The following is a 13,109-nucleotide window of genomic DNA, read 5'->3' as shown; positions in this document are numbered from 1 at the left end:
AACTATCACAGTGATCGGGATAGTCACTCGCAAAGTACACAAGGCATAAAACACGCCCTAGCCGCTGCAGACTGTGTTGACTACGTTGCAGAGGACATGGCGTGCGGTCCCTCTTGCTCTGGGATTCGGGTAGTCGCGAAGAACTACCCACGACAGAAATCATACGAGCATCCCTCAGTCTACGACGCGTAGACGGGGTAACTTCGTCAATCATCCTGGCGGCTACCCTGGTATAGAGAGCATCCCAGTGAAGGCTAGGAGCGGTCTACAAGAATGCCACCACCCTCATCGTGCTGGTATGCACTATCAGAAAAAAAGGGTAGAGTCGTTACACCTTTTTGGGGGGTAACTGGCCTGCTACATATATTGTGCCCAAAAGGTTGTAAAGTTGTACGCCTGGTTATGGGTGTAAAGTTACACCCCATGCAAGGGTGTAACATTGCCACATGGAGCAGGTAACTATGCCACCTATAGAAGGGCGTAACAATAATAATACAATAATACTGTAATAACAATCCGGGGCTTTACGTCGCGAAACAATTGCGATCATGAGCGACACCACAGTTGTCCGGTCTGTGGATAAATTTTTCCCACCTGGGGGTTCTCTTAACGAGCGCCGAAGTATCGACACACGTTACAGCACATTTAACGTCCCTCGCAGAAGTCTGCGTGTCTGGGCAACTTCTACCCTTCCACCAAGTTGCCACCGTCCTCTGCAGGGTGCGAACCCGCGATCTTGGGATCAGTAGGCGGACACGCTAGCGACTGTGCCAACGAGGGCGGCTAAAGACGACGTAATAGGTCTCTTCGATTTAGCCTGCACCGCCGGCACTAGTTCAGGGGAGTTCCGCTGCGGTGCCAAGAGTGCATGTGCGCCGCCGACTGAGACAGTGCGAGTGTAGTTTGAACACTAGCGCTTCCAAAACGAACAAGTACGAGTACAGGTGCAGGCCGGACGCCTGCTGCATGGTCTCCTGTCCGCATCGCGGCCCCTGTCATGTTCTACATGCTTTGCTTTCCTCTCATGTATACTGGTTTGTATATATTTTGCTTCATCCGCTTTACTAGTCATTCGAAGAATGAAGAATTCGGGTGGTCATTTAATGGCAACACGGGCTAGCGCCCTGAAACTGCTAGGTCGGCTCCCGAGCTGGATCGCGTGACTGTTGCCAAGCGAACATGAGTGCCAGGAATCTAGCGGTATTAGTGGCTTGGTGGTGCGCTGAAGCATGCAAATACAGGCATATTACGATCCAATAAATATCAGGGCCGTTCTCCGCAACATTTGTGCTAAAGGCACACAGTCAAAAGATTTGCAAGATTTTATTACCCTACTATGAAAGTGATAACGAGGGCAGTGACATCCCCTTGTGGTCTTGAGCAAGGAAGTAACGTACGCATGAGGTGGTAACTCGTGGAGTTACCACCTTTTTACGCCTTGAGATGAGAGACGTCACTACGAACATAAATAATGCTCAGAGGTACTCATTCGCGGAATTCATGAAACAAGTCTACAATTTGCATGTAGCCAGTGACGATAAAATTCCCACAACGCGTACGGGAAGTGCTATAGACTCTGTCTCCGTCAGGGACATACACAAGGTAGTATTTGACAAGTACGTCAGAATCTCCACGGGCCTCTAGTGTCCATCGTCGGAGAATGCGTGCGATGAGCTCATCAATTGTATTTCTCGTACAATCTGCACAGCGATTTTTGCCGCAAGATGTTAAAGTACACGGACATTTTTGTACATGGACATATCGGTATATGTCGGTGGTAGCTATCGAGCTGCCAATTACTTTTTCCTCGACCTGCTTCACACACGAGGATGACGAAGGATAAGGTAAAAGCCGTAGGAGACGCTTCGGTATGCCTTCGCCTTCACTAAACGACTAGTACACAGCGCTCGCGCTGGATTCCTTATCACCACGACAAAGGCACGCTACCTTACCTATCGTACGACAGCATAGCGGCTGCATACCAATCGGATAAAGAAAGAGAGGGAACATCGAAGACTTTCTTGCGGCTGTTCCTTGCCTACCTGTACCCCTGTGTGTGAACTAAGCGGATGAACACGGTAGTTGGTAGTCGGATAGCTTAGCGAAAGAGCGCACTGGTACGCTGCTCCGCGTAAGGAATGTGTAAACCGTAACCAATTCATTACTCGAAGAAATTACTGGAGTCGACGTGGTTATTTGCTGGAACCTTTTTCGCTTGAGGTTCCGATCGGTAAAACAGAGGTTAGGATCGGTAAAAATCGGTAAAAGAAAAGCGTGCGAAGTGAACCTTGAAAGTTCGGAATTTTACTTAATGAATGAGCGGAGCCGCTCACTGCTCAGTTCTTGGCCGATGTCTCAGGGATGCTCACTGAAAACAAAGCTTTCCGATACCTCCACCTATTTAAGAAGTATTCAACCCAGGACTGTCGTGAAGCGCCCGGTGTACATTTGTAATACACATTTGTTGCATGCAACGAAGGCAGCAGTGGTCCTGTGAAGCATAGCAGCGTTGACAGGCGATGAAAGGAAGATAAATAATGGGAAGGAAAGGTCTGAAGGTCTTTTATTTGTGGAGTGTTTCATAGGGAGGTGGGTGCCTTGTGAATTGTTAATGCAGAGCGCGTGAATAGTGTTGAAGTTGTGCATGAGATAAGACTCCCTGCCACATCTCTCATTCCCTATGTGCCGCATTGCGCCGACGACGGCGACCGGCGCTTATCGCTGCCACTTTGTCGCACATTGGGGCGAAATGTTTTCTTCTGTTTTTTTTTAAAGGTATGGCACGTGGAGGGAGCTAGCTAGTATGTCGATGGGGATATGTTGTTGCAATGAAGGTGACTATATGAAAATAGACCGTAAGCACGTTTTCGAACGCCGACACGAAATCGAACCACATTTCTGAGCAGACATTTTCTATGCATTCCTGTTTTAACACATAATGTGCTTATACTCCGGTTTTCGTCACGCTTGAACGTCACGCAAGGACATCGGTAATCTCTTAGAATAAAAAGCCTCAGAAATAAACTCGTCACTGGCCAGTATTCGATGCCACGCCTTTCAGGTTGCGTGCCGGATGCGTTACAACTCCTTGTGACGCCGACAACGGCGAGCTCTTTCACTCGCATCCCCACTACCACTTTACAACTCCGCCACAGCCGCAACGGCACTGAGAGGACATATGCTTTAGCGCGATGCATCGACATGATATTTACCAGAAAACTGCAGCATCTAAAAGTTATAACATACATAATTTACTTCAGCTACTACAGAGCACTCTTTGCCCTCCAGAGGCCTGCTGAGTATCAAGCGGTGCAGCAGTAGCTTGCAGTTCACCTGAACCGGGAGTATACGCTCAAAGCAAGCTTAACCGCTAACCGTACGCTACGCTAAACACATCCTGTACGTGTTATGCTACGTCCACACTACATCATCAAAAGCCGCGAATGCGGGGAATTCATTCACGGCTTTTACGACTTTCGCGCCCCTTTCGTTCGCACTATGCTCCGAACGCCGGGAATGCCGGCACTATACCGTCCTCCGCTTCACACTCTGCTCCGTATAATTATTCGATCTGTACTCAAAGTACGTACGTGTAATACGTATAACGTCGTTCTGATAAATGAAGACAACAGTTGCGAAACATGTATTTATTGTATTTTACACAGCGTCCTGTAAAGCGATGCCCACTGCGAGTAGCAGACGGGATGCATCTATACACATGTCTCCACACAGTCGACAAACTTACTTCCTCGTCTTATCTTAGCAGCTGCTGTGCGCCGGTCTTCATATTTACGTGTCTGTTTCACTTTCTATTGCTGTCGTCCAACATTTAGCGCTGCTTTAGAGCCTTGATTATGTTGATTATAATTTCGTAGACCAGGGATACGCATCCGCCATGTTTGTTGTCCACGCCGCTGCTTTTCCTTCCCAGCGTTCTCGCTCCTGGAGCGTGCAGATCGGTGCAGACTCGCGACATTCCTGGCGCTCTCGGCAAAAGTACAAGCAATTTCAACTCTCGCGTCGCGTTGTTTGGCGCCTTCGCGGCTTTCCCGACTCCCGCGGATCGCTGCGTGGACGTGACAAGTTGTCCGGCATTCCCGTCGTTCGCGGCTTTCAGGGCCGTAGTGTGGACGTGGAATAACGAGGCCTCTGTCAGCGTGACCAATAGCTTTTCTAAATTTTCTAAACTTAAATAATTAAACTTAATTTTCTAAAATTGTTGCAAAATCACTTTTTTGTGTGTGTGGGATGGAAGACTGCTCTCGCTAAGTGTATTCATGCGAAATGCAAGGACGTACTCCTTATGTGGTACAGCTGAACAATATAAAGAATGCCAGGTATAACTTAAAGAAACCCAAACCTGACAAGGACAATCGAACAATTGAAAATGACGGAAGGGCGAAAGCACTAGTTCGGCGCACGTTAAACAACCCTCATGTGGGGAAAATTCATCCATAGACCTGACTACAGTGGCGTCGCTCATAATCACAGTTTTCTACCGACGTAAAACCCGAAATTATTACATATCGTGGCGGCTAGCTAGAACCTGTGTTCCCGCCTCCTAGGGGCCTTTATCAGCGTAAAAGCCCGCTCTCCTCTCGGGGGAGCTGTCCTCGCTTCAGATTCTGTTGCCACCGCGGAACCAGCACAAATTTTCCGGTCGTCAAAATGTCACGAGGAACCTTGATACCGATAATACAGAAACCTGTGTCCTGTACGAACATGCTCTCCATACGACGGTCTTAATTTCCCCTTAAAGTTCCTGCTACTTTTACTTATAACTACGCTATTTCTTCTAACAACGCTCGATATTTCTTTCTTCTTTCCTATTTTCCCAGTCTGCCACTGTCACCACACATATTGCAATCATTATACCTCAGCATACTATCATGAATGGCTTGGCCGTCGGCATCGGGGGATCGTTTCTTATTCTCCTTTTCCCGAGGGCCTACGTTTTATTCGTGGTTCATGTACAGCTTGTTTACTGAACACAGAACTGGGGAATTTCTTTATCGGGACGGGCCCCTTGTAGCTATGCTAACTATCAGGAAGAAATCGAATGCGAAACGGGTAAATGGCTATTCTATCCATCTTTCAGTATGTGTGTCCGCTCCTGTTTGCCCCTAGAGTGTGGGACCAATGGAGAAATGTGACACCTCGGTGTTCCGTAAACTTTTGTCCCAAGCTGTACCAATAGTGCCTGCTTCATGTGATCAGCGTGGCAACGCAGCGTAAGTCAATCTGTGTGGACGCCTGTCTGCAATGCCCCTCTCATGGCCAATATTGCTTACCCTGGGAAACGCCGATAGACAAATGGACCTTAACGAGGTAGTTCGAGCAGAACACCATGGGATTAAGGAAAACGAGAAAAATCATCGGCAATATTTTCCCATGAGGGGATTCCACCGGAACATAGAAACCACGCTTTATGGGCTGCGGACAGGATTACAGTCACTAAATTGAAATTATCGGTTTCGTGGGTGATATATATAGTAGACACTGTCAACGAACTGAGACTATCGGACATATCCGAAGGGAGTGTTGTTCATGGAGTCAGGAAATTCTTCGCGCATTAAAATCAGGCTGCACGCCGGAGCAGCGCATGATAAGCTCCTCCTGCACGATACGTGTTGCCTCCGAATCCCCTTGAAACATCTGCTAGTGCTTTCGCGGCTGTTACCACAGAATCCTGAGCCTTATTTTTTCTTGATCCCCTCTCGCTACAGCACAGTGGCCATACAGCTGACCATAGGCGTCGACTGCGGGGGGGGGGGGGGGGGTGCTTGCCCCCCCCCCCCCGCGGAACATGAACTGGGGGGGGGGCGCCTCCCCCGGGGAGTTCCGCTAAGAGACTGACACCAACCTTTGGGGCTCGGCGCGCCCGGGTCAAAAGAGCGAAGAGGCACCAACCCCAAATATGCATTTTGCAATTTGTAAAATATGTATCCGCCTACCATACTCATTATCACAGTAGAGGCGACGAAACATAGAGGATGACACAACACATAGCCTGAATTTCGCCCAAAGCAATCAGATCAATGAAACGAAGCAGTTGAAAAGGCACCAGCAGCTGTCAGTCTTTGGAACGCATATCCGTTGGGAGCGGGTTCAACTCCCGCTGCTCCATTTCATTGACCATATTCATTATATTGCGCGCATTTCGAGTCAAACACCGAGGATTCAATGCATTTTGTTACTTTTGCACTCAGTTTTCAAAGATGTAATGCCTTCAGTTGTGCACATGTTCACTGTTTACGTTTTCTCTGTTTTTTTTCTTGTTTTTTACTGTTCTTCCTTCCTCTTATTTGTATACCAGTTCTGCATACATCATAGGATCCTGCCAGAGTGTGTGATTCTTCAGCTTTAGCTTTGTGTTCTTCATTTTTCTTTTCCTTTTCTTTCCTTCTTTTTGTTTTCTTTCGCTTTCTTTTTTCTTTGCCTTTTTTGTCTTCCCCCTTTCACTTTTTTTTCGGAATAACAAGCCGACATCCATCTGGCTTACCTTACCTTTCGTTTTTGTTTCTTAATAAACAATCCCCCCCCCCCCCCGGGAAAATGAAAACTCTCCGCCTCTGCAGCTGACCTTCCTTAAAGTGGACGCCGCCGCAAAATCACGACAAAGGTTGTGACATCAGTAACCTCTCGGCTTCCAGGAACGCGTGCACAGAATACCTTGGTTGAAAACATTTTACAAATTGATTTATTACAAAAGCCTGCGCGCCGCCTCACGAGGTAATCTGTCAAGCAAGAGATTTCTGAAAGCAACACTGGGCCTCGCGTCACCCGGTGGCTTTTCCCGGCGCTGGCTCTTTTGTGCTGCCCAAGTTTAAGAAGAAAACGACGTTGTTCTTCATCATATTCGTTTCAATCCCCTTGAAATCAGCACCATAATGGTCATCACGTTGCATAAGTGGTTGCGGCAAAAGATATCGCCACACGATGGAAATGGGGACTTTTCGAGCGTTCTTTTGTTTTGCCTAAAACGGAAAGGAGAATGTAGGAAACCAAGCAGACGACGGCGCAGGGAGACGTCGCAGTAACCTCCTCCGCGCAAGAATCACCGGAGTGGGGTGTTCTAGGTTATCCCGTCTGTGCTTCGGTATCGGTTTTCTGTTGTCAACGAGAGCAAAATTAATTACTCGCGCAAAATGAGCATGAATCTGCTTTTACTTTCTTTTTTTTGTGTGTGTGTGTGTGTGTTTTGAAGTTTTCCTTAATGTACGATGAATGCGATACGGGTATAGGCCTGGACAGTGAAAACCTTAGGACCTACATTATGACAGCAAATCTGCCAGCGAGAGTGGCGCTCTCGTGCGTATCACGTCATGTGAATAAGCGCTATGCAGACAACGTTAATATTTCACGGTGACCACCAGTTGCATTCCTCTATTTTTTTTAAACACCGTAGTACTAGGAGGTTTTAGAGTAGCGAACTGGGAGGTTTGCGTGTGCGAGATACAGCGTTATTGCGCATGCGCAGAATGTAAACTCAGACTTCGCGTTTTGGGGGAGCTCGGTATTTATTCGAAACTGCCGGGCCACGGAAAGGTGGTTTTGCGGCTCTGCATTGCACTCGCGGCGGACGCGAAACTGCGTGAGCATTCAGTCGTCTGCTAAACGTCGCAAGCTAATTCACAAGGAAACAATGAGTTGTAATGCGATAGCACTTTTTTTTTTACTATGAACAACAAAATATGCTTAGAAAAAGCGATTCCTCTGTGTTTTTGATTTTCTCTTAATTCGTTCCTTTTTTGTTTTTGTTTTTTGTGAGTCTTCATTTGTAGCCGTAACGGCGCTGCAAGCCAACAGCCGTACGCCACAGAAACGCTATTCTATAAGCACTGTGCGGACATGCCCTTTGGGCCCGTTATGGCGTTCACGTTTTGCGTTTGCGTTTCCAACGAACGCTATTCTAAAACTCCCTATTGTTTCCTTTGTGAACGCCGTAGTGCAACGATGTAGCCTGCATTAAAATCCTGTCGTTTATACTTTTTATTAGTTCTTTTTTTGTTTTGTTTTTGTAGAGACGATCAGTGCCGTGGAGGAGCACTAGATTACGGAGGGAGACTGTAGATTAATAATGGCAGCTGATGAGGATTGTTGGCACAAACGCTTTTCATATCAGCAAAACCCCGAGACTTGGAACAATTATCAGAAATATACACAGACAAGGAGGTTTTACTCCCCTGAATTCCACTCACCAGCTCGATTGGTTTTCTGGAAGTCGTTGCAAACACATTGATGCAAACTGGATACATATTGAAAAACGTCATCTACTGATATCCTTATTTTTTACTGGTGCCGTGCGAATATTTGAATTTTTCGGATATCGAAGAGAATAATTGTATGTTCTATTCGAATTCCAAACCGAATATGAATTTCGGTATTCCAATTGCGAATAGAACCGAATGCCTCTTCTATACCGGATATATTCGAGTAGTTGCCGCGCAGAAAGCCGCGCAAGAACAAGCAGTTAATCTACAGCGAAACCGCCAGAGACACTGTTTAAGTGCACGAGGTGACGCAGTTCTCTGCCTGCTCTCTGCTTCGTCCTGGTTGTGTCTTGGGGTTTGGGCTTTGTTGAGTGCATAGCGCACAGAACGTCCACTATCATGGTGACGCAAAACAGGGTGCGAGCTGTACGACAAGATTGCCAATGGGGCACGGAAATATCTTTCTCTTCCACTGTGGGGATACTACAGAATTAATACGTAAGAGGAATCAATAATTGCGTGTGTCGTAATCTGCGCACAACTTTGTGGTTTGTAAGGACATCGGATACAAGAAAAATTATCTTCCGCTACGAGGACACCGCAGGATTAATAAGTTGGAGGGAGGAATAATTACGTGTGTCGTAATCTTGGCGCATCTTAGTGTTTTATAAGGGAACCGCTGTTCTCTCACGCTCCGAAGCAAATCCCTGCATGCACCACTCAGCCGTAAAACTTTCCTCGCAGTTGCTACCGAGCCCTCGTAGTGTCCACTGTCTCAGTTGCACGCACATTACGCGTGTGCATCTAAGCTGCTGCGTCCGCGCTGAATACTTCATTCTTAAAAGCAATTACGAGAGCTGTTCATTGGTACATGGGGCGAAGTGAAATGAAAACCACTTCAAATGAACAGGATTTGCAGCGGCGATATGGCAGTACATCTTTGGAAGAAGCGAATGACGATGTAACGCTTATAGCGACGAAAAATTTGTTACAAATCTCCTAGGACGGTGCACGATAGGCACACGTCGTCGAGCAAAGCGGTATAACTGCTGTTTTTCTTTCGAATCACCCACCCTCCCCTACATCATCCAATGTATGTGTATGCATGTCTTTCCAATCAGCGTCTGCCCCTGGTATTTAGCGCAAACAGTTCGGTTTGATTCTGTGTTATTTCGTTCCGAAGATTTAGAGCGACACGAAAAGGTGCAAATTTTTTGCTCGTGGAACGAGAGATGCCGTTGGCTTGAGGGCAATACAGAAGGAACGTGATTCATCCGTTGCATCCTTCATGATTTATGCGCGACGGAAACCGCCTATTTACGCTCTCCCTTTTCTCTCCTTCTCGAGGACCCGGACAATGTGGAGAGGCCTCGGATTGGTCTCTCTTTAAACGACCTACCGCGATGATTGGAGAAATTGTTTGAGGAGACAGTCAGAGAATCGCTCCGCATTGTCGACCTTCTTGAGAGGAAAAGAGAAAGTGTGAATTGACGTTCCTTTCGCTTACGGATGTATCACGTTCCTTCTGTATTTCCCGCAAGGTAACGGCGCATTTCATGCCTACAGGAGGACTTTTTGCCCTTGTGTGTCCCTTTATAGAGATTGTCGCATCCCTCCCGGCCGATTCTGAAACTATAGTGCCGGTTTACTCCGCGTTCATTACTGATAATAACGACGAAAATCCGACGCCAATTGATGGTGTTGTTCCTGTGCAGTTTGATGTAGCAAGAGGAAGATGACGCATATCGAGTGTATTCCGGAATAGGTCACCCGTAATTTCGTGCGGAAATGGCGTCAGTGTCCTCGCTTCCGTGTCGAGCGCCTCACAGGTTCCGATATGCAAGGTGCTTTGTGATGGCTGCGTGTTTGACATTGGTTTTCCAGTCGTTTCTGAAGCAGTATGGGTGGCTGCTGCGCTGTTGTTAAGGCCTAACTATTCCCTTCAGGTCTACAATTCCAGGTATTGGCACAGCGGCGGTAATGCTGCGTACTTCATACATATGAATGTATGTAAGAATATGAAACCCACAACCTCAAAACCGAGTTTTTTACATTTTAATTTTAAGACTTTTTTTCTTCAGCTGCAGCTGAAAATTGTACGTTACATACATGACGCACGCTTGAAGTTTGCTTGTTGCAGCCGTTATACTCAATGTTACATTACGTGCGTGCTCACTGTCGGTAAATTAGTTTATGTAAACAGACGCAGAAAAACAAAGTCTATCAGTCAAGTTCTGACAATCGCGCTTTATCGCTTTCTAAAGATCTTTCTAGAGCCAGGCACATCCACCTCCGACACCCATAGCGTGCGTCGTCTGTTAGCATAGACGCGGAAGTCGAACCTTTTCCCATGATACTTAGAAAGTACCGGTCACCTATTCCCTCTCTGGAAACGCTACCCGGACAAGGTCTATCAGTGAGTGTCCTTTGCCACGGCCAAGGCCAATCAGGGAGCGGCTGGAGGGACTTTGGTAGCCTTTGCAACCGACCGACTGACAGGCGGGTGAGCGAGCGGGAACACGAGGGGACGGCGTCTGCTGGTCGCGGAGGGTCTGTGATCGGCTTGTGGAATGTTGTTTCCGCTTTGCGTCGGACGTGTTCGCACAGCCAGGAGCGTAACACCGTGTTCCACGCTACATGGTCACGTCAGAACTCACACTGGTAAGCGAAAGCCGGCGTGACCGAGGACTTTTCGTTCAGTATATGTTGCGGTGCGAACGCCAAGCAGACGACCTCGGAGACAACCGCCTGCGCCGCGCTCCCATTCGTGTGCATGGCTTACGTCATCAAGGTGTTAGCTGTAGAGGCAGTGCGAATATGTAAAACTCATTTAGTTAATATGTAAGAGTTTTCGGAAGAGAGTTTTGGCCAAGTTGACTGTGAAGAGGTGACGAACATTCCCGTATCGGTCTCATACATACGTTCCTGGTGTGATAGTCCCTTTAAGGACGTCTCTCAGTCATCGCAGTTCCTTCCTCGTAAATCCGAATTCCTCACCCCTGGCTCCGGAACGGTTCCTTATGCAAACATGTACTCATCTTTCTGACAGTATTGAGAGTGCACGGAAGGATACTACCGGGGATACTACTCTCGCTATCGTGCCTTAATCTCTTAATTCTAGTTCTTACCGCTTCTCGAGCGCCGCTCGTAAAGCATCTTGCAGCATATTTGTCATGTTGCGTGACTGGCAACCTTGTTTACAGTTCAACATGGACGCTTATTGTGACTTGTTTCATTCCAGGCGCCATGCGGTGTCCTAGGTGATGGCGGCTGTGGTGGCCTTCTGCTGCTTGGCTGTGGCTGTGCAGGGGGAAAAGAGCTTCCTGAAGCCCTGCCGTGTGCCAGAGTCTCAGGAGAACATGACAGACGACAGGCAGGAGATCGCCATTGGATTTTTAGGCACTTTCAACAACAGTCGCATGCTAGGAAAGATGGTCTCGGGTGCCGTCCCTCTGGCCGTTTCACACATTAACCAGGACGACAGGTTAGTCAGTACCGTTTCGCCTGCTGGCTTCACTGACCCCCAAAACAACAATTTAGTGCCATCCAGAAATGACGTTCTATTCAATGTGGTACCCCATGCAAAATCAGTGTTAAGAAAGTTTCGGTGTTAAGTCTGGAAACTGTAAACCCAGCCCTTCTAATGTCAAACGCCCAGCGGAAAACCCAGATATTCGGTTAAGGTACATTGAAGCAAATGCCTCATGTCGTGAGCAGCCGATATTTCGAACCTAGACTGTTCTTCCACTGTACAACTTCTTCTTTCACGGTGCAACCTCCTCATCATTTGCAATGTAATGTAAGCGATTATGTGTTAAATGAATGATGGGCACTGCGAGTCAGAACTTACGTTGATGAACAAAATCGAACTGCTGGCCCCTGGGACTAACGCAAACAAGCGTCGTCTTTGGGGCGCTTTGTAAGGGCAGAGAAGTAGATCAGTGTACAATGCGGCGTTTACATGCATTGGGAGAAATTGTATAGACCATTTCATTGCTTGCAAACAAACGGCGCAAACCGAAGACCTACGGTGCACAAAACAGGCTAACGCGCGTTGGCGCACCCTGGCGTCGCTAAAGGGTCTATTGAAGCTGCAACAGCTTTTCCTTTGCCATACATACTGATATGCACGCAAGATTCGTTGGATCAAAGTACTTGTCGGTCTCGTGAACCACGTTACCTTCCTCGCGACGCCACTTTGTCCCGCTCACAAAACTAGTTTTAGATATACAGTTCTTAATATCTACAAACCGACGTCTGCCTTTAAGGTGGCGCGTATCCAATGAATGAAGTACAGATAGTCCAACGTATAGTACAGATAGTCCAATTTATACAGTAGCTTCCCATGCGGTACCTTGCCAAAGTCTTTACTGAAGGCGAGGAACAATATGTAAGCGTGTCCCGAGCTGTCAAGAACACTAGAAAAATCATACACAACACTTACAAGTTGTGTAAGGATAGACATATTTTTCTCAGAACCGTGCTAATACTCAGTCAAAATATGATGGTCGCTCAGGAACTTCTGCACATAGCACACGACGACGTGTTCATTCAGCTTACAGCACGTGTTGGCGATAGAGAAGGGACGATGATTTGATACTAGCAATGGATCACCTTCCTTACACAGGGTGTCCCAGCTAAATGCGAACATATTTTTAATAAATAAATAATATATATATATATATATATATATATATATATACATCACTTTTGCCCAGATGAAATCAATTCCAATATAGCATATGCTGAAGGGCACTCCTTAGGAGGGCAACTAGCAAACTCCTAAGGAAATGTCTTAATTGACTTTCAATAATTAATTTTTTAATTATAAAAGGGAATCACACACGTAACATGAAAAACGGTTAGAAGCAACTAATATTCATTCGAACAAGAACT

At 46.9% G+C, this 13,109-nt stretch overlaps 1 protein-coding gene across 3 annotated transcripts in view; it reads left to right on the top strand.

Annotated features, from left to right (window-relative positions):
* The window catches only part of LOC135391614 (guanylate cyclase 32E-like), a 548,591-nt gene that overhangs the window by 146,801 nt on the left and 388,681 nt on the right, over positions 1–13,109 (top strand). For all 3 annotated transcript variants that reach the window (XM_064621932.1, XM_064621934.1, XM_064621933.1), the window contains exon 2: positions 11,455–11,697. In XM_064621932.1, coding sequence (XP_064478002.1) covers positions 11,477–11,697 — 221 coding nt within the window. In that variant the 5' untranslated portion in view covers positions 11,455–11,476. The remainder of the gene's footprint in view (positions 1–11,454; positions 11,698–13,109) is intronic.

The sequence above is a fragment of the Ornithodoros turicata genome, chromosome 4 (genome assembly GCF_037126465.1).
Source record: "Ornithodoros turicata isolate Travis chromosome 4, ASM3712646v1, whole genome shotgun sequence".
Classification (NCBI taxonomy): Eukaryota; Metazoa; Arthropoda; class Arachnida; order Ixodida; family Argasidae; genus Ornithodoros; species Ornithodoros turicata.
This window is presented reverse-complemented; position numbering and strand designations above follow the sequence as displayed.